Source organism: Haliaeetus leucocephalus, unplaced genomic scaffold (assembly GCF_000737465.1).
Source record: "Haliaeetus leucocephalus isolate CR32 unplaced genomic scaffold, Haliaeetus_leucocephalus-4.0 Scaffold146, whole genome shotgun sequence".
Taxonomy (NCBI): domain Eukaryota; kingdom Metazoa; phylum Chordata; class Aves; order Accipitriformes; family Accipitridae; genus Haliaeetus; species Haliaeetus leucocephalus.
Genome location: NW_010972582.1, coordinates 2,146,653 through 2,168,966, shown reverse-complemented (window position 1 = coordinate 2,168,966; position 22,314 = coordinate 2,146,653). Strand labels below are relative to the sequence as shown.

The following is a 22,314-nucleotide window of genomic DNA, read 5'->3' as shown; positions in this document are numbered from 1 at the left end:
GCTGCTCCTGGCATGTGTGACCCGGAGTACAGGGTGCTCAGCAGTAGCTTTCAATGTAACTCCTCCAGTACTTGCCATTCTCGATTCAGAAACCACAACTCATGCAGAACAGAGGCTCTTTCAGGTAAGGGAGCTACTGAACACTTTTCCAAATGTTTTCTAAGCTTTTCAAGGTGAATTGTGGTTCATCAATTGAAGGAAGGGGAGGGATGAGAAAAGAATATGTGATTAATATCAAATTGCAGCCTGCCAATTCTTCCCCAAATCTATTTCAGCAGCACTTCAGTATCTAAAACGTGCAAGTGGCACATCACTGCGGGTAATCGAGCCTTCAGCTTTCTCCTCCTCACCTTTAATATCTCTCTTGGGCTTTTCCTTCTCTAGCTGCCAAAGTCCAGCTGAGAAGGCCAGTCTTGAAAGAGAGCCGTCATGTTTCTATAATTGGCAGGAGTCAGTTGAGCTGGCTCAGAATATTTGACCCAAATATAAACTTTGAAGATGGTTCTCTAGTTTCCTAATTATCCAAATTCCAGATTATACAAAGGTTTCAGGTGTTGCCTGGGTGCAATAGCTGGATAATCAAGGTTATACTGCACCAGAGAGAAAAGCCAATAACTTGTTCTTTGATGTATAAAACAGAACAGAGGTCTAAAACCTCATTTGTCTCAATAAATGGCACTGCAAATGCAAACTTAAGACTTGGTGAGTCTATCAGGGTAAGACATTTCCAGTACTTGTGGTAGCTTATTTATGGAGGACATGTTAATGTTGTGCCTAATTGCTGCTCTATGCTTGCATTTAGTAGGAAATAGTGTTTTTATTTCCTTTTTAAAGTCTTAACTGCTGGTTTTATGTCATTAACCTTTCTAGTCATTAAAATAAATAGGTTTTGAAATGTTTAGTTTGCTTTTTAAAAAAAAAAACTCTGTGGGGATTTTATCTACTTAAAGATATCCACAACCTCCTGGGATTCTGAAAGGCCTCAATGATGATCAAGGTCCACTGGTGATGGCCAATGAAGAAGACAGTCTTTTATGCTGCAGATCTGTTCATATTGGCAGGACTGATTTTCTTTCATGTTTTATATCATACACAATATAATCGAGCTATCCTAATGCATTCTGAAGCTGTGCAGGCTTCCGGGATTATTATTGTCATGCTAATATTTTTGCTATCAGTTGTATTCCATCTTGCATCATATATTCTCATGTGTGTTAGTGAGAATATCTCTTTTCTTCCTTGGATGGGGAAAATCTGGAGCATGGGAGTTTATAAGAACATAGAAATGACTTTACAGGATCAGATCAAAGGACCATGTAGCCACTGTGCCATCTCCAAACATGGCCATAAAACTCTTCCTTCCCTGTGGGCATTCCATCATTTGTTAGTGTTAGGCTGGCTCCTGTCTGGAGAAGAGCTCAGTACAGAATGTTTTTTTGGGAAAACATGTGAGTCTGGCTATTTTCTGTGTCCCCTTCTCTCATACTCCTCCAGCATTTGCAGCTTTTACTTTAGGGATGTTAGAGGATTCTGCTTTTTGCAAAGCTTTTCAGAAAAACATGTAAAGCTGTATTTTTTTTTTTTAGAGCAAATAATTGTCAATGTCATTTCAGTATTTTTGCATACAGTAGAATGGATAGCATAATATATATAATAAACTTACACACCATGTTAGGGTAAAACCAAGCGAGAGGCATAAGCAGATGCCTCAGGAAGAGTAAGGAGGACCGACATACACAAGTTTCCATCTACTCCTCTCTCAGCCTCCACCTGTTTTCAGCTCTTGGACAGTATTTGCCCGATGTAGTTTCTCTGTTTTCAAAAATTCAGATTTCTCTTCCATTAACTTGTTCAGTCTCTCCTGAGCTTCTGTAAACTTTAAGCATCTGCAACATCTTCTGACAAATAAACTGACTACCTAATGCATATTCATCCTCCTCCTTTTCTTAGTTTTGTACCTGGCTCCTAGCATCACTTGAATTCAGCTGTTAATAGCTGTTGATAGTTCAGTATTTTTATATTCCTATTTCAAAATACTTTATTGATACTTCATAAATTACTTTGTCCTTTACCTATTGTATAAAGTAATACTGTAGAGCTGAAGCCCTCCATTTATAGGCTCTAATTTAGAAAATAATTGATGAAAATAGGATTTAAACATGTACTTAAAAATCAGCATATGCACTAGGACTGTCTTGAAGTGACATTTTTAAATGTCCCAATTGCTACTTTTTTTTTTTTTTTTTTAGTAATGTCTTCATGCCTGCTTAAAGTTGTCTCAGATTCACCATATCCAAATGCATACCCTGCACCCGTGACACAGACTGGGTGTTACGTGCTGATCATTGAATATTTTCTTTTAGCTTGGTTTGGAGAAGACATGGCAAATGAATACATCCTGTGTGGTGGAATGCCCTGTGAACTGTCAGCTCTCTGACTGGTCCCCTTGGTCTGAGTGCTCCCAAACATGTGGCCTTACAGGTCAGTATGTACCTTTGGCATATTTTAAAGACAAAGCTTGCTTCTTTTTTTTTTTTTTTTTTTTTTACTAAAAGCAATAATATCTCTATTCACAGAACTAGAAAATTTAGCTAGCTAGAGAGAGTGATGGGGATCTAAATCAGCCTTATTCATGGAAATAATATGCTTCAGTGAGACTGTACTCACTGAAGATAATGACAATTTGGCCCAGAATAGTTTCTGACTCTGAGAACAAAGTGAGATATGATGAATGATATATTGAGACAAAAATAAACACTGATGTCAATATTTATTTTTTAGACAGAGGGGGAGGAAGAGAAAGGAGGGATTTCCTCTTGAGTTTCATTAGTGGTGAGTTTAGAACAATATAACTTGTAGAAGAGCAAAATTATTAAAACCAACAAATTTACTCATCGCAGAATTCCATATTTTTAAACACAGAAACTGGGCAGGGGGACAAGTTACTTTCAATGTGATCACATTAATTTGCTTTTTCACAAAATGTTGCTAACCAGTATCTAAGGTTTTTTAAATCAAATCTATGTCAGAGAATGGTTATCAAAGGCACATTCTAGTTATGGAAGAACTCTGGCACTGATATATCTCAGAATAAGGACCTGAAAGCACCATTGTGCCAGGCAACTAAGGTATACAGGCTACTGAAAGAGGAGGGTAGAAGCCCATCTATAATGCCTCTTCATTCTGTCATCATGTCTGGAAAATGTCACTACAGATATTGGACGGTTAGTAGTATATGGAATCCAATTTCAACTGCTAGGCTCAGAGTAAAAGGATATTGCATCTTTTTCTGTTCCTTGGGGAGTGCACCAGAGGAAAAAGGTCTAGGCAAAAACATCTGAAAGCTCTGGCCACCTCAGAATCCCAACAGGAAGACCTGTGGATTTTTTAATGATAACAGTTAATAATTTTATACTGCAGTATCTAATAATGTAATGTTTCAGTTCTTTGAACTTCTCTTAAAGCATGACTTCTACATTCAAATAATCTACACTTCTATATTCAAAATAATCCTCATAGTGAGAGCTGAACTAACATCTCTGTTGAAGGCTTAAATATGTTGCCAGATTTTCCTTTACAAGCTTCTGTTTATAAACAAGACCTGAACAATTGACCTGATATTTTTCTGAATGAGAATTATTGTTGCTTTTTCAAAATATGAAGGTGGGTCACTATCTGAAATCTCTGTGCTTTGCAAATATAGAATTTACTTGTAGAAATGAGAAAATTTGTTTTAAATTGTAATGTAAAATAGCTTTCAAATTTTCAGTGTTTTTAACATGATGGCAACTTCACATGTAAGCCTTGAAGCTGTAATTTTCCTATTAGGCAGGAAGTTGGAAGTAACTGCTGTTTTTCAATAATTGTCCTGGTTTCAGCTGGGATAGAGTTAATTGTCTTCCTAGCAGCTGGTACAGTGCTATATTTTGGGTTCAGTATGCAAAGTATGTTGATAACACTGATGTTTTCAGTTGTTGCTCAGTGGTGTTTAGACTAAAGTCAAGGATTTTTCAGCTTCTCATGCCCAGCCAGCGAGAAAGCTGGAGGGGCACAAAAAGTTGGCACAGGACACACCCAGAGCAGCTGATCCGGACTGACCAACAGGGTATTCCATACCATGGGACGTCATGTCTAGCGTATAAACTGGGGGGAGTGGCGGCGGGGGGAATCGCCGCTTGGGGATTTACTGGGCGTCAATTGGCAGGTGGTGAGCAATTGCACTGTGCATCATTTGTATATTCCAATTCTTTTATTATTACTACTGTCATTTTATTAGTGTTATTATTATAATTATTAGTTTCTTCTTTTCTATTAAACCGTTCTTATCTCAACCCATGAGTTTTACTTCTTTTCCCGATTTTCTCCCCCATCCCACTGGTTGGGTGGGGAGTGAGTGAGTGGCTGCGTGGTGCTTAGTTGCTGGCTGGGGTTAAACCACGACAGTAATAACTATCTAATAAACCCAGTGACCACAAAGCTGAACTGCTTTTGTGCAGCCATGCAAATACCCATAAAGTTGAGGAAGAATTCTGTATGTAAGAATTCTGCTCGTTGCTGTTCTTTGGGTTTTTTTTCTCCAATACTTTTCAAGAAAATCTTTTTTCTCCTGTGACATCTCCGTTGGAGCAGCTGTGAATCCAAGAACGATGAGGCTTCACTTGGCAAACATCTTTCTAGCTAGCTGCTGTGAACACAGCTGTCTGGGAGATTGATACAGTTCTGCTGCATCGTGGCTTGTGTAGCTTGCTCTCAGCAAAAGATTCATGTCATGATCATTAGGGTGTTCAATTCCAAATGCATCAGATTGAAATGTAGAATTAAAGACAAATTGTTTTGGCCAGCCAACATCAGATGTTATGTAGGTAGATCTGTGTAATGACTGAGTTTATTATAAGCCTCAGTATACAAATCTAAGTATATACATCTTATTTCAGATTTGGTTCATATATTTAGCTATATATAGATTAAAATACCACAGCTGTGTTGGTTTTGTGGAAACCTTTGTGAGGTGCCAACTCTAGAGCAACCACTTTACCACTACTTCTGGTACACAAAAATTTTTTTGGTTATATCACGTGACCTCTCTGTGATGAAGCATAATATCCACTGCAAGATGAAAGAAGCAGAAATTGCTGAAAGGATAAAAATGTCTTCCTCTTTATGTTTATGTAAGTATTTGAAATAGAACCTGTATCTCAGTGATGCTGGGTAGCGTGCTACTCATGGCTGAAGAGAAGATTAATGTTGAATAAGCCTATTTTGATTTTCTTTGGGCCTGAGTGAAGAATCCTCCTTCTCCTGCAAAATCTGCATGTCATGTTATCCAGACAGAAAGTGAGGGAAAATTGCAAGCTGTTTCTGGTTGCTGGAATCAGACAATCATAGGACATGCGATTCTGTATTAACTCAGGGAAGAACCGAACATGCTGGTCTCTTCTAGCAGCAAACTCCAGATGAGGAGCCAGAATCTCCACTGAAGTGCCAGAAACATATTGCCACATTCAGAAAGAGTATTTTTCCGCAGGCTTCTGAACTAGGGAATTACTACTGTTGTTTGCTGTTACAGGAGCAATCTGAAATCCTAATCAGACATCCTCCTGCACTTCCTGCAGTACAAACAAATGATAGAATATAAAGTGTCTGACTTGGAAAATATAAATCCATATAACAGACAAGAGCCAACAGATCAGCTTTACAATCCAATTTGTCAAAAGTGGAAAAAATTACTTCATTCAACCACAGCACTTGAACCATCTTGAGGAATAAATCAGTCTAACCACTTTGTTGTTAGTTATATTGCTGTTTCTTATTTACAGGAAAAATGATCAGAAGAAGGACCATAAATCAGCCATTTCAGGGTGACGGGAGGCCTTGCCCTTCTCAGATGGAGCAATTCAAACCCTGTCCAGTAAAACCTTGTTATCGATGGCAATACGGTCAATGGTCTGCATGCAAAGTAGAGGTAAAAGCAATATGGGACGTTGAAGTTATGGAGTTTGTATATCTAGGCATATTTGTGATATGCTTAGATACCTGCTTCATAACACAGTAAACAATTTGCTTCCACCTCTTATACAAAAAATAAAGATTTATTCTTAGAGTTCGTATTTCTCAACAGATACAACAATGTCCTACAGATATTCAAAGTATAAATGAAACTTTGGTACCCAAGCAGCATCTTTGCTAATAATTGAAATCCTTCTATTGTAAAAGAATATTTGTGGAAATAGATTGGCATCCTAGAAGAGATCTCCACTCTTGAGATAGTATCTTGAGATACTGCTGTGGTTGGAATGCAAAGGCATAATTAGCTCCATGCTTTAAGAGACAGTAGTAGCAGCCAGCAGAATTTTGGGGTTGTTTTTTTATGTTTGTTTGTTTTAGAAGTAATGAACAATGTCTTCCCCCTGCTCCCCACTGGAATGAATAAGTAGTTAAGCAAAAAATAATAGGAGACAGTGTGACATGTAGCTCAGATCTAGTCTTTTGGCACTTTCTTCTGTCCAGCATCCATGTATGTCCTCCTTCCCCAGGATGCTCAATGTGGAGAGGGAACACGAGTGAGGAACATTTCCTGTGTGGTTTTTGATGGATCCATTGAAGATGTTGGCAAAGTAGTAGATGAGGAATTCTGTGGAGAAATAGAGCCTATTATAGATGGTAATAAGAAGATGATACTTGAGGAAACCTGCACTGTCCCTTGTCCAGGTAACAAAGCTATTCAAATAAATGTTGCAGTTCAAGATTGGTTGGGTATCATTACACTTATCAGTGCCTAGCATTAGCCACAGGCAATTAAATATTTTTCGCATGCTTTACTGATTGGATTCTTCCATCAGATGACCAACAGAGTTACCTTCCAGTAGTGGCTTCATGACAATAAATCGATTAGAAAAAACACCAGATTTTAAGTTTTATAAAAGACATGTTTCAGTCACAGATTGCACCTAATAAGAACACATTTTTTCACAAAATCTTTTTAAATAAAACCTGTGTTTATAAGAAAGAGTGTTGTTTTACAGCTAAATATTTGCTTTAAGTGCTTAGATCACCTAACATCTTTATTAATACTTTTAACTGGCTAAGAACTTGATGCCTTTTATGGGTGTCTAAGGAAGGTAAGCTATGGAGTCTTATTTTTTTGCTTAAAGAGGCTATTCCAAATGAAACTAGTATTTTGATCTCTGAGAAAATGTGAATGTTTCTAGCTGTTTAACTCACTGGACTTGACATGCACTATCATTGCCCTTGTAGACTGAATCCAAAGGAGCTGTTATAAATGATTGGGTCCATGACTCTCATACTGAGCCTATAACAGCTGTTTAATTTCCAGTAAAACTCCTCCAGTTCATTTGAAACACTTATTTGTAGAATATGAAGTATATTGCTGTTGTTCAGTAGTCATTAGTGATGTATCTTCAGAAGTAGTGATTAAGTCCTTCAGTTCTAATGTAGCTATTATTCCATACCAGTACTCTCTTTTTGTTCTCTTGCAACTCTCCTCTTTCCGAGAATTTTTTCCCAGTTCATTTCAGATTGGACTGATGGTAACGTTGCCTCAATAAATAGAAAATAATCAAAATCAGAGAGGCTTCCATCACTGCTTTGTGGACAGCATTCCAATCGCATGATTTTTCACATATTTTTACTTATTAAATGAAAATTGGAAGAATAAAAAGCTTGTAGTTATGTTTTCTTGTTAGTCAAATTTATAAAAAAAAAATATAGCTGCTTACTGCTCACTTTTAAAATTTTGCTGAACAGGAACCTGTTCTTCAACAATCTCGCATTTAGCCAGCAAGAATAACTGCCCTGTGGGGATGTGCTAATGATACCCTCCAACTAATGTTTCCAAAAATCACTACTTGTTTTCCTATTATGTGTACATCAGTTCTTCAATTATTCATTTCTTCGCATGCTTTCCTAACGTTGGCAAATAAAATTCCTTCATTAATCAGGCATCTGGTCAACACAGTACTGATTATATCTGTCATCAGTATAATGCAAGGTAGCATGAATTTTTAATACCTCTTTCACTGAAATAATGAGAACTAAGAGGTTTATTTATGAGTCTGTGCACAGTCTAGTCCCATTTTCTACTGCAGTTTTAACAAAATGGTCTCTTTGTGTGGTGCCTCAGATCTTCCTTAAATGTTCTTTGGCCAACCATGCTAATTAGTGTCATTAGTATAATTTTACTTTTTAGTTTTACACTCTAAGATAACATTCTACAAATCTTTATTATCCTAACATGAAATAGCCAGAGCAGACATTTTAATCACCTTCCCATTTCCCTTTCTTGCAGAGAATGTTCCAGCAGTTGCTTCTACTGTCTGTTTAGAGAAATTCTGCATGAGAATAAGCAACAATTAATCTTTTTAAAACGAGACAATGTTTTCTCTTTTTAAGATCAAAGAAGAATTGTGAACAAATATATAAATTTAGCACAAGGCATACGGTGCACAATACCCTAAAATTTACAAAAATCCAGACATCGGGCGGAGTGTTCCTCAGAAATTCAAAATGAGAGTGATCTTAGGAATGCTACAGGAAACTACCCTGCTTTAGAACAAATAGGCTTTTGTATAATCTTTTTATTACTATTTTCGATTGCACAGATATTCAGAGAGTGTCAAAATATTTTCTTCTCTTAAGTATAAGTCATGTTAAAAAGAGGAACAAAAGGAACTATAAAGAGGGAAAATTAAGAAACCGGATTTGGACATTTTTTCCTAAGACATATTCGGTGCAAAAAACTCTTCACATATGATGATTGGTCATCTTATATAATTGCTATTTGACAGGGGACTGTTACTTGAGAGAGTGGTCAGAATGGAGCCTTTGCCAGCTAACCTGTGTTAATGGTGAGGATCTCGGCTTTGGAGGGATACAAGTCCGATCTCGGGCAGTGATCATTCAGGAATTAGAGAATCAACATCTCTGTCCAGAACAGGCTTTGGAAACAAGACCATGCAATGGTAAGCACCAAAATATATATCAGGCCAGTTCCTGTAAGAAAGAAATACAGAACAACAACGGTTTTACTTTCTTTCTGTTCATGGTATCAAATTTAGGCAAATATGGATTTGATAGACATGGAAGCGCACTTAAATTTTTGTTTTCCAGATACCAACTGTAAACAGAAAAACATTCAAATGCTGACTATAATATGTTACCACTTTAAACACAATCTTTGGAGACTTGATGATCCTTTTTTAATAATGAAATTTCTTTTTATGATATGGGAAAAAAATAGTTGCCTTATCTGCTTGATAACATTAATAAAGAGAAATCTTTAAGTTTTGATACATAACCAAATTCAGATTTCTCTCTAACCTTTGAATTGTTAATCACATTACAATGACATTAAAAAGTCTCAGTCATGCTTACCACTGGTACTAGACAAAGTATCTAAGAAAAGCAATTTCTTGTACAGACATTTCTTGTCCATTCAGAGGCCAGACAGATCAGGCAAAAAGAAATTTTATATTTACAAGGCAGCTGAGGTGCAGAAGGACTTCATGATTTGCCCCAGGCCATATGAGAGGTGTACAGCAGAGCTGTACAGAAGCTAGATGCAGCCCAGGCCACTCCACCAAGCATTGGAGCATTGCCTGAAGCTTAGTGTTACCAGGAAAGGAACCTGACTCCTACATGAGTTTTGCGCAACAGATGGGCCACAACCATTATGAGGTTATTGGAAACGTCTGTTTTGCCCATTAACTACATTAGGCTTACTCCATGAACAATGTGTACAACCGTTATAGTTAGTGTCTGGGACACATCTGGTCTATTCTGTATGTATCCAGCAAGTGCAGGAGACCTTCGGGCCTCCCATGTGTGCGGTGCACCCTTCTAAGTTGCTGGGTGAAGGAGGAAGGGGCCTACTTAGCCATAAAAGCCGTTAAACATAATGAGTATGGTCTACTGATGAGTGTGGCTGCCACCAGTGGTAGCCTAAAATCTTGTCATCAGAATTCTTGAAAAGTGGATGTTCTCTGTGTAGATGGCCAGTGCTATGAATACAAGTGGATGGCTAGCCCATGGAAGGGATCGTCTCGAACCGTATGGTGCCAAAGGTCAGACGGTTTAAACGTCACAGGTAACTACTCTTTTTGTATACACAAAAAAGCCTGGAAAACAGGTGGATGATGACTATTCCCAAGAGATGGAAATTTTTTTTTTAAAAGAATCTGCTAAAGACACTTGTTCCCGATGTATGAATCAATGTGCTGTTGTCTTGAATCATCATGTTTTTGCATACTAAAGATGTAATTTCTTTTCCAGAATTAAGCAACATGTAATGCTAAAAGTAAATATAAATATTATCTTCTGTACTGGACCGGGACTGTTTTACATTGTTTATTTCTTTTACCAGAGACATCTTTACACTTCTAAATTTAGGGTTTCAAATTTCAAGCCCTACAACAAATAGAACTTTTATATATTAAAGTTCATTTCAGTGCCTATACAGAGGCAGAGAGATGCAAATCTTGATATAATGCATATATAATATATCTCCTTAAAATTGCAAAATACCAAATTTTAATAAATGTGCTAATATAAGTTTATTCCTTTACTTCAGTGACATAAACCTATAGCAGGATACTTCAGTGGACAGCTATGAGATGTAGTTACTTTTTGTGCAAACCAAAGCACAAAACATCATGAGTTAAGGATGACTGAGTTCTCCAAATTCAAGAAAATCTTCATATATATCTATTTATATGAATTTATTTATCAGAATTAGGGATTAATTTAAGCTAAGAGTTATGCATTTGTTGCTTAAGTAATTTTTATATCAGCCCAGGGGATAGTAAGAGGATCCCAGAGATTGTAAGCATATCCTCAATGCCAGCCACTGTCAGGTTAGTCACAGGAGGGGAGCTCTAATTCATGGACTACCAATACAATTCTTCTTGATGATGGAATCCACCACTACTGTCTGTTGTAACAGTAGAAATAAATATCTGTATTATTTTTACAAGGTTTTGAAATAGTACTTAATACCCTAAAGTCTCTTTTGCAAGTGTCACCTTGTGCTGTAAGAATATTAAAACGCATTATCTTCACAACAAATGCAACAGGGCATTATTTATGCACCTTGATTGCTTCCTGCCTAGCTAAGATGCTTGTATGGTAAGTAAATCTCTAAGTAAAAGAATTCTTATTGAGATGAATATATGATATTATCTATTAAAGGTCCTACAGGATTTCAAAATAAATAGTGTCTTGGTGATTATGGCTCTGAGATGTTAAAATCAGAGTATTCATAAATCACAGTCAGTCACATCAAAATAATAGTTTGTTCTGATGTGACTGAATACCACCACGTGATAAATTCCAGGAAAGACAAGTGTATTAATATGTGTTGTTACCAGATTTTTCATGATAGGACCTCCTCGGCAGACTAACCTCGGACCTATATGGTATCTCTTTTTTCAGAGTTTGTTTATACGTGGTTTTAAAGCTGTAGTAACTTTCTGATTTGAAATGAAGACTAGTTCAAAATTCCAGACACTATGTAATCACCCGTTTCCATGCAATGCAAAACTGTATTTTTCATATGTTCCTGATAGTTTTCAAACAAAACACTTAAGTATAATGTTCTGCGAGAACTCCTCTGGATGAAGTATACAGTTGTGAACCAGACTGTAATTTACATTTGAACTTTTTTTTGAAAGTGGTTTGTATAAACTACGGTATTTAAGAGCTCAAACTGACAGATGCACATACATGATTGATTTAAATGGAGATTACCTATTTTGATCTGGAATCAAACCATATCTCTGATTACTGTGTTCCTTTGCTGCCTTATTGCTGCACATTTGGCTCTAACATAGTGTATTGTAATTCAGACATTATCAAATTTTTATTATGAGTCCTATTGGTATTTTAAGGCCTTTACTTACTTACTTGCATAATATTATTGTGCTGAATAGTTCTTTTTTACTTGAAGGTGTTGTTTCCCATGGGTGATGAGGCAACTCTTTCCTTCTGCAGCTTCCTTGGATGGCTGATATTTTATTACATAGATTCCCACAGGCATGTGATTTGTATGCTAGGATGTATGATTTTGCTTTCTGGGGGTGGGGAAAACTTATGGCAATTAGCAGGGTTTTCTTTGTTCTTCATCAACCATCCCATTAACACTTGGATCTATGTAACCACATCTAACTGCATCTGCAATGGTCGTGACCAACCTCAGCTTTCAGGATTTCATCATCATATCACACCAGTATAAAAATGTTATTAATTTGGGAGATGCAAGATAAGTTGTCCTGTAGCAGTATAAATTTTAACCTACATGATGCATATCCCTCTTCTGTAAGCTGGAAGGAAACCCAGGTAAATTCAAACTGATTCTAAAGTCATTCTGGCTGAAATGATAGTGAAAGCCTGATTGTGCATATTGGTCCATAACAATAACTGCACTGTACATAAAGCTGAAGAAATGAGAACTAGGACTGTATAAAAAGGAAAAAGACTGAAACCCGCTATATGATCAGTATCATAGCATTCAGTACATGCTTTACTGATAATACTTCTTTCCTTCCAAAAAAGCTATCTTAGACTAGCATGAAGTGTGGCTCCATATAAGGCAAAGCTATAACGTGTAAAAGTGATTACTGAGGAGCAGCAGAAAACAGGTATCCGTTCATAAACTGGTTGAGTAGTTTGTTTTCAGTTTAACAGGCAAAGATATAAATAAAAAATATGCTTTTATTTTCTTTGTGGCCACAGTTTTAATATGTAAGTCACAAGGAGGGCCCTAGAGAACCAGAATCTATTCCCTCAAGCACAACCAAACATTTAAACATTTTTTTTGAGCAATCCACTAAAGGAGCAAAGAGAAGAACAAAAGGTTCACTTGCCAAACATCAGTTCTTTAAAATGCACATGAATGCAAATACATGTGCTCTATCCTTACTCTACCTATGAGAAAATACTTCGTACCAATTATCTTTCACCTTGGAATAAGAGAAGGACTCTTAAATTCAAATTAGCAATAAAATTATAATCCATGACATATTGTAGCAAGTAATGACATCAGTATTTTCATCAGTGGTGAGGTATTACCATGTCAAAATATGATTTTCTGTCCTACAGGGGGCTGTTTAGTGATGCGCCAACCAGATGCTGACAGGTCATGTAACCCACCGTGCAGTCAACCCCACGCTTACTGCAGTGAGGTATGTGCTACTGCATTGGAGCATAAAACACCCCCGTGAGGGCTTCCCACACATCTCTCTGCATTACAAAGACTATGCCAACAAAAAGTATTTTCAGAGATTTTGCTAATCATTAATTTGTTAAAATCAACCTCAGACCATTTTCTACCTTTCAATTAAATGTTGAATAATCTCTGTTGATTTGGTACAAACCTTCATAAAAATATATGAAGAGTTACTCTGAAGGCTAGCGCACATTAAAACAGTCTTCTCTTCCAGTTATCCATGTTGTTATGCTTTATAGCTCACAGAAAACTGTGTTTTTCTGCTACACAGTGTAAAACACTTGTTCCCTACAGACTAGAACGTGCAGTTGTGAAGATGGATACACTGAAGTTATGTCCTCCGATGGCACACTCGAACAGTGCACTCTCATCCCAGTGGTGGTGATCCCCACTATGGAGGACAAAAAGGGAGATGTGAAAACCAGTCGAGCTGTGAACCCTACCCAGCCCTCCAGTAACCAGTCAGGACGAGGAAGGACCTGGTTTCTACAGCCTTTTGGGCCAGGTGAAGTCATGCAATGAGCAGTTCTTAATGCTAAGTACTGCTGCAGGGTCTGGCATTTACATTTTTGTGATGCCGAGGAAGAAAAGAAAAACCCTTAAATGTTCATTGAAGAAGACAGGCATCTGCCCTGACTGCAAACAAAGGAAGAGACATAAGCAAACCCCTAGCCTTCTCAGCTACTCCATCAATATATTTAATGAAATCTTGTATTGTAGTAGATATCCCTTCTACCTCTTAAAATCCACAGAAGCTATTTGAAATGTGACTCTAGAAGGGAGTTGGCTGCAAAGGTGCAAGCCAGGATATTAGATTATGCTGTCTCAACCAATAATGCTGTTGACAGAGGAGTGAAAAGGTAGCACTGAAGACTGCAGAGGGTAAGGGCTGCTTAAAATTTGCAGCCGTAGCATAAATTGTAGAAAAATAATCAGTATAGATATGCTAATGCTTTTCTGCTATATCCATATTTAAACTAATTCATGTTAGACAAGAGCTAACCATATTACTGATATTTAGCATAGACATGCTCTAAGTCTCTATAGGCAATATTTGCTTTTATGATGGACCATGTTCTTTAGAGCTGAGCAAGGACTTATGTGCAAGAGTGGCAAGAAATATATTATAAGACAGTTATCCCATCAAAAATACTTTATAAAGTCCATCATGTAATCAGATTTCAGTAAATATTTCCTGGTAATATTAAGCAATGAGATAAATAAAACTTTAATGAACAAAATACTTTCACAGAAAGGGATATGACGCTTGTCCAAAATGATAATTATATGAAGAGAGCAATTGGTTATCTGTAGTGTCTTTTAAATTACATAGAGCTAAATATTGTAACACACTTGTGTCTTAGGGTATTCATTTATTTCTAAAGCTTTTATGAACGTTTTTAATCTGAAAATTGAAAACAGTATCTTTACATGCATAATCCATAAAATGCTCCAAACTGAGAACTACAGCAATACTTCTAATAAGCAGATTAAATCATGTTCAGGTTAGAAATATTTATGTTAGATCCCATTAGTCCTACTAGTATTTACTGTTATTTGTACTGTGATACTATATTTGATACCTGCAATAAAATGGTCTTTACTCCAATTAGTTAATACTTTAATCCACAATAAAAAAAAGAAAATTAAGCTTTTCTGTTCCTCCTTTAAAAAATAGCATGTTACCAAATATGTTATCTTTTACTCAATCTAGCTAACGCCACCTGAAAATGCCAGAGGGTGGGTTGTAGCAGCCAGAGTGCCAAAAATAAGCAAATGTCAGACAGTCGCCTTCAACTGTTTAGGAACGTGGCTGTTCATGTGAGTTCAGACATGCTTTTTGGAGCAAGGAACAGTTGAGAGATTTCATGAAAACTCACCCATTTTCCAGTAATTCATATTAGGAAGGAAACATAGGTCAGCTTAGATTAAAAAAAACAGTATTCAACAGAACTAATACTTTATCCAGTGAAGGTATGAGCAAATGTGGAAGAAAGTGAACATTTTGCACTTCAGATGAGATTTATGCTTGATTGTTTTAATTCCAGGATTGGGAATCTATTGGAAAGGTTTTGATTTACTCTAGCATGATTATTCCTTTCCTCACTGTTTCTAAGTCTAGATGTAAAATAGTTCTTTCACTGTCTTCAACAAATTATACTGCAGTTCCAGACAGGAAGGTATTAAAACTATCCTCTTCAGGTGTCCGTGCTGATGTATTACCCGAAACAGATGAGTTTGAGATGCCAATTCCCTTGTATACTTAGAAATAATCTGTCCAGGGGGAATTCAGAAAGCCTGAGTTAAATGCCTGTAGCTGCATAATATGAATGACCTCATTAAGAGAGTTCCCTGCTTTGACAAAAATAAATAAATCCATACACAAGGTAATGCCAGTCTTTTTTTCAAGGAGATAATACCATTTTAAAACAAGCAAACCCAAAACAATCCCAAGCACCTTACATTCACCAATGGAAATAAGCCAAGGAGAGAAGAAATTAACCTGTTTAGCAGTACTGAAGTCTGAATTCCTCTCATTCGTATTATCATATCATTGGATATGTCAGGTCAAATCTACTGTTCAATTCATCTTTAATAGATCAGTTATTTCAGTTGTATCAGTTATTACCAGTTATAAAGTTTCATTAGCTTGATTAATGCAAAGAAGCTAAAATGTTTTTATATTAATTAGTTTTGAACAAATTATCCACATGACTGCGAGACTTTGCATTGCTAGAGAACAGAAAGCCTGAACTTAACTGCACAGCAATAGAGAGGTCAGCTGTGAATCTGAGCAAAGTCAGTCTGACTAATTTTTGTTATTATTACATTGTAGAAACATCAACTGCATTGATAATGCCTTTTTGTTCTACAGAGGTATCAAGACGCATTAAGTATTCGGTCAGGAAAATTTTAGCTGTGTTTGCTTACATTGAAAATATACATGACTTCATGAAGTAAATATTTTGCCCCTTGTAAATGAAATAATTCAGCTTTTTAATGGAATTTTCATTGTCAAGGAGGTGCAACAAGGGTAGCTAACCTCCTGTAAAACAATGTTTTCAAAAAGCCATTTAGAAATTTGCAAAATTAGTCAGATAAATGTAGTGAGTCAAACAGCATGCACTGACCTTGGGTTGTGACATGCTCATTTGGGGTTCAGAGCAAAACCCTGCAGACAGAGAAGGTCACACTGTTTTTCCTGGGAAAAGTGGGTGCATCTAGGATCAAGGCAAGCAGGAGAGTGGGATGTATACCTCAGCCTGCAGGGACATCGTGTCCAAATCACAGACTGCCCAGACTGCATATAAATACAGTCCTTATTAACACAGACAGTTGTTCTATTTATGAGCATGGGTTGTCTTTTTTGGTGTGTTTTTGCTTGTTCTGTGAGAGGAAGTTGTTTCATAACAACAAAACTTGCATTTGGTAGGGGAAGAAATGGAAAAATTATTACTTTATGTGGTAGCAAAAGTTGTGTATGTGCCGTTAAGATATAGATGACGTAAAACATGCTAAAGGTATTTAAAAACATAAAATAAAATAGCAACAAGAATGAAAATAACAGGCAGATTGATTTACCAGAGCTAGACTGGAAAGTGATGCTATGAGCACAAATGAGTCCTGGGCTGATAAGCTGCCCTGTGATCATGCTGAAGGATTGCCCGCTACCAGTGGGCCCAGGGGATGGGTTTCTGGGGATCTCACTTGCTGCCCCTGGCCCACATCTCGGCTCTGTTTGGATTATCCAGACTTTGGCTGAAAAGCAGAACACAAGTGCACAGAGAAGATATTGCTCAGTTGTTTAATAGTATTTACTCTTATTAAGCTGTAATTGCTAGTGAAGACATTTATTTTGGATTATAAAAGTATTTCTATACTATATCAGAACTAATAATTCCACAAGACTAACTCAAACACTACTGACTAACATTCATTCCTTTTAGATGGGAGGCTGAAGACCTGGGTTTATGGTGTAGCTGCTGGTGCATTTGTTTTACTCATCTTTATTGTTTCTATGATCTATCTAGCCTGGTGAGTTCTTTAATTATTTACAAACAAGCAGTCCCTCACAGACTGTAATGCAAGAGTTTACATATGCCGCTGTAGAAACTGCAGGCACTTCTGTGAACTGCCGAGTTTAATTTTCCGTGTCCTTTGGTCCAAGCTCAGGTTCGTGGACTCTCACTATAGTCTAGATGATGGATAAACACATGCTCTCCTGAGGTTAGAACTTCTTACAAATATGGGATAGCTTAGTGTATAGTTTGTTTTGCTCAGTTTATCCCTATTAAGAATGTACTGTGTCCATGATAATTTCATTGTGTCTGTATCACAAAATGCAGAGAGAAATAGCAAGAAGGAAATTCAGTAATCAGGCAAGTCAGATTTGATGTTTGTCAGGATAGAGAGATACACAACCCCCAAAAGTCTGAAAACTTTCTCATGTGTTTTTCATACATGAAATAATATTTTGTTGAAAAATCTTAGTGCATGTGAAAGCAAGGATTTTTTGCAAGAGCATGTCACCTTTGAGAATGCTCTCCCTGAAGTTTTCTAGGTCCTGTTTGGAATTTCTGATCCAAATGACTCTATAGGTGGCAGGTGAGGGAAGTGTGGTCGTATGCATCAGGCTCCTGGCTGTACTTCATTAGTAGGCATTTGGGGGGCTTCTGGATTTGTTTGGTTTTTAATAAACCTTCCCCCAAATCTCACTTCTGTCTAAGTAAGGAACAAAATCTTTTATTTATTGAGGAAAAGAGAATGCATTAGTATACAACTCCACTGCAGATTCTTTGGACTGCAATCTGTGGCCACTGCAAGCCACTGTAACAACTGGCTTGGTAACAAAGATTTAGATTTGGGCAGCCTAAGTGACATAGTTGAGATAAGATTTTGGATGAGACAGAGGATGCACAGACCTGGTTTAAAGAAATGCTTATACTACACTCTAAAAGAAGACAAGTACTAAAGCATGCATAACATGCATTTTCCTTTAGTAATTTTTTAAAACTGTATCAAATGAATTAGAAATACTGCTGGATTAAAATCTAATTCAAGGCTAGACAGGGAATGGTTATGACTAACAACTATATCCCATTATGACTGGTTTGATTATAACATCTAGAATTAACTGTAGTCATTCCAGCAACTATAATGAGATAAAACTAATCAAAAGATGGAACTTTCCTGTGGAAACCCTTGATGTGTCAAGAGAAGTTGATTTGAGTCATATAATTTAAAAGAACCTGATTGCAGCTTTGATACATGACCAAATACTGCACTGGAGGCTCTGGGTTCTTCTGAAAACTGACTGATCTTGCAGGATTACCTGCCAAGGATTTCATCAAGTCACATCAGCGCCGTAACAGCCTGTTTCTGAACAACTGAGCTTTGAATTAGATGTTGCTTTGGGTTGATAAGGAGATAATTACTGAACCAAGTGAAGGTTTTAGGCTTATACCTTTTACAAATGAACAACCAAATGCATTATCTTAACACACTCATCTTTCATTTAGGACTGAAATCCATCTTTGCTATGTTATTAGTTTCTTGTTCTATTTACAAATTATCTTATTGTTTCAGCAAAAAGCCAAAGAAGCCCCAGAGAAGACAGAACAACCGACTGAAACCTTTAACCTTGGCTTATGATGGAGATGCAGATATGTAAAATATAACTTCTCATGGTGACAAATGGAGTCTAAATTAATGGATTGAAATCAGAAGGTATCCAAAGCCACAGGGATTTTCTATGGAGTGGATTAAGTGTTTTGACTTTTTCTTTTTTTGTAACTGTACCATAGATAAAGAAGGATGGATTTCATAATGCCTATGGATATTCAAGGTATTATTGCTTTACTTTAGACCATCAGCACTGAGAAATCTGGCAGAATCACATTAATAGACACTGCAGTTGGAGATTTGTGGTCTTTCCTCAATCTTACAAACTATAAACACCACTTCTGCCTCCAGAATACTGTAGCTGACTTAGTATTAACAGTTGGAAGCCCCTGCAACATTAACCAAGTATAATCAGTACGCATGAGGAGTTTGTACCAAGCTGTCTATGACTCTTTATATTCAAGCATAACATATATACTCAGTTGAACCACATGTATTACTCTATCAGATTATATACTTGTTAAAGAGCATTTTAGTGCTTAGTACAATATTAGCTGGGATTAACCCACTGAGCAAGTTCAACAGTTTGCCAGTTGATCATAACTTGTGTTAACCTGCATTTCAGAGGGCAATGACTCACTTGCAAAATTCTGTCCTATTATCACTCCAAAGTATAAAGGCCTCATATGTACATCCAGAAAGGAGGCATTCTCAGATTCAGTATTTTCTAGCGGTTGCTGTCTGGAAAAAGAATACCCATTGTAAATGTTACAATATGTTTCTACTTTCTCTAACTCAAACTGTTGCCTGCATCTTTTTTGCTACATGTAAGGCAAATTTTTGCACTATATTAGTGCAGCATGATATGCACTTAACTAGTATTGCCATAGAAACTGCCTCTTTTCAGAAAGGATGATGATGTATCTTGTGCAAGGAGTGTCAAGTAGACAGGTCTTGAATCCTGAAGAGAGTAGCATTCGGTTTGGACTGCGACTGGATGGAATCGGCTAACAACGTGTGCTGTACACACTGTTCCTCGTCACAGCGGCCATTTGTAGTCTATATCATGGCAGTAATACAAGCGTCTAGTTTCTTGCCCCATCTACCTATACTGGTATAGATTGTCCTGCTGGTTTCTAATTGTACTTTGAAGGCTGTTTATGACTAGATTTTTTATATTTGTTAACTTTGTTAGAAAAAAAAGAAAAGAAAAAGAAAAGTGTTGCCCTGTAATCTTGAGTGACATACTTACTGTCTAAAAAGGTATTCTGATTGTTTGTTCAACTAAATAAAATGTTTTTGCTTTTTTTTCCTTCCACTAGTGAGAGCATTTTCACTGTTGCTGACAGTGCAATACTCAGAGCCCTTTTGTCTTTTCTAATTAGGATAATCGGATAGACTATTTTAAATATTCAGTTAAACTCTTGAGTGTACTGGCAAGTAAACAATAAGATCAATAGTTCTGCCATTTTAATACTCATGACTTTTTCAAAAACTCTGGCAGTATAAAAACTCGCTGTTAATCTCGTCCATGCTTATGGCTTTTCAGTGTTACACTTCTGACATGAAGCTCATTGACTTGCCACTGTATCTACATGCCTGTTACAGATGTGATTCATGAGAAGGGTTATTCTCATCAAATGGCTTCTATGTGTAGCCTGAACATATAAGTGACTGTGCCACTACTAAGCAATACAAAACTTTATCAGGCAACCTCTCAAAAATAATTGTTATATAAAGTTCAATATTAGGTTCTCAGGTCTTTTTTATAACCTAAAGCATTTCTGCCTACTCATCACACTATTTACTCAAGAAGCACCAGGTTTTGCACACCGAGTAAAACTGTAGCTTTGCAAACTTTGGCCCAGATCCACTGAAACTGACGACAAGATTCTCATGGACATCAATGGGTAACATCAGTCCTTAAAAATACCTACCTTTGTTCCATGTAGAATAATTCTTGGAACCAATGTGCATTTTGTGAATGTTCAAGAAAGATTATGGTCCTACTTTAACTTAGCTAACTTACATTAGCAGTGTGGCGTTACTGCATCAAGAAAATGACCTTCCTCCCACTGCTTAAGTATTCCCCAAATGGGAATGATGAGCAGAGAGGACCAATAGTAACAATCTTTTGTACAGGTTTAATTTCTCATTTTATTCCTTGATCTGGCTGCAGCTGGTGAAGTGCCATGGCCCCCTGCCACAGCAGTAGTTCATTCATATATGTGTTGCAGGACTGGGGGCTTCAGTCTTACATTGCTTTGTAAAGATCCATGTAAAAGATCTTTGTAAAGATTCTTGATTATTTTAATTACTTCAGCATTCTTGAATAGAAAACAAGAAAAACCTAGTTGATTCCTATTTTGTCAGACATACAAAAAATAACGTGGAAAAGTTATAAAGTTTTAAAGAATGATAACCATCATGTGGAGACATAAAGCTTAATCATTATTTCTGTACTTTTAAAAGTCTGATTCTGTGTTGTCAAATAGTATTGGACTAATAGGGAATTGAGGGAACGGGGTTTCTTTCATTGGCAATGAGTCATCTTTCTTTATTACGCTGGCTGGTCCTAGCAGGAGCTGTTGCCTAGTTCTTGCTTTGAAGATTTTTATGTCCTAAATCTAAGAATTTAATAACTTGAAGTTAAAGGTATGCCATCTCCTTTTCCTCACTATATAAGAAGGACAAATGAAAAAAGAGATAGGAGGCTTTTTAAGTATGTTTGGCCTTTGCAATTCATGCAAGTATTTTAGTATGTGTTACACTTTATATCTGGTCAGTGGATTTTGCTGGTGCACATGTGCATCATACTAGTGCTGCATTTAAAATCTAGAGTGCATTTTTATTATTATTTTTTTTATGAACAAAGTGCACGGAAATTTGAAGCCAGAATGGCTTCCCTCGTTATCAAGAAAAAAATATTAGGCTATAAGGAGGGCTGAAATTTATGTAAAGCTAAAGGTTGCAGAGGTGATTAAGCCCTTTAGCATTGAAACAGAAATAAATAATAGGTGAATTATCAGAATAGAATGAAAAGCAATTTGCTTTAAAAATCAGAGTGCTTCTACAAATCCAGTGCCTAAAGCAGCCACTACCGTAGATTGTTAGTTTGTGAAAGTAATGTTTCCAGTGATCAAATAAACCATTCGGAAAATAGCAAAGTAGACATTTTCCTGTTGATGTGGTGGTTTGTATTTTCCTTTTTAAATCTGTAGTTTCTAGATTACTGTGTCTGCTTTGAGTCCTGGAGCGGTTCCTTTTTGAAGCTTTGATGCAACTGCACAAGCTTGTTTATATTTGGTATAAAGCACCAATTTTGAAACTCCCTTCCTCCTGCCAAAATTTAATAACGTTTGGTTTCCAATATTACAATCTGAAGAGACCAATTTAAAAACTCTATGTATAAATCACTGTAAAATATACCTTGAATGAAATGGAAATCTGTCTTT

At 36.7% G+C, this 22,314-nt stretch overlaps 1 protein-coding gene across 1 annotated transcript in view; it reads left to right on the top strand.

Annotated features, from left to right (window-relative positions):
* THSD7A (thrombospondin, type I, domain containing 7A) overlaps positions 1–19,365 on the top strand; it is a 207,521-nt gene extending 188,156 nt beyond the window's left edge. The window contains exons 20-28 of the mRNA XM_010561477.1: positions 2,364–2,481; positions 5,817–5,962; positions 6,534–6,708; positions 8,805–8,978; positions 10,007–10,102; positions 13,111–13,193; positions 13,532–13,742; positions 17,185–17,272; positions 18,824–19,365. Of these exons, the coding sequence (XP_010559779.1) occupies positions 2,364–2,481; positions 5,817–5,962; positions 6,534–6,708; positions 8,805–8,978; positions 10,007–10,102; positions 13,111–13,193; positions 13,532–13,742; positions 17,185–17,272; positions 18,824–18,908 (1,176 nt within the window). The 3' untranslated portion in view covers positions 18,909–19,365. The remainder of the gene's footprint in view (positions 1–2,363; positions 2,482–5,816; positions 5,963–6,533; positions 6,709–8,804; positions 8,979–10,006; positions 10,103–13,110; positions 13,194–13,531; positions 13,743–17,184; positions 17,273–18,823) is intronic.
* Positions 19,366–22,314: the final 2,949 nt, after the last annotated feature.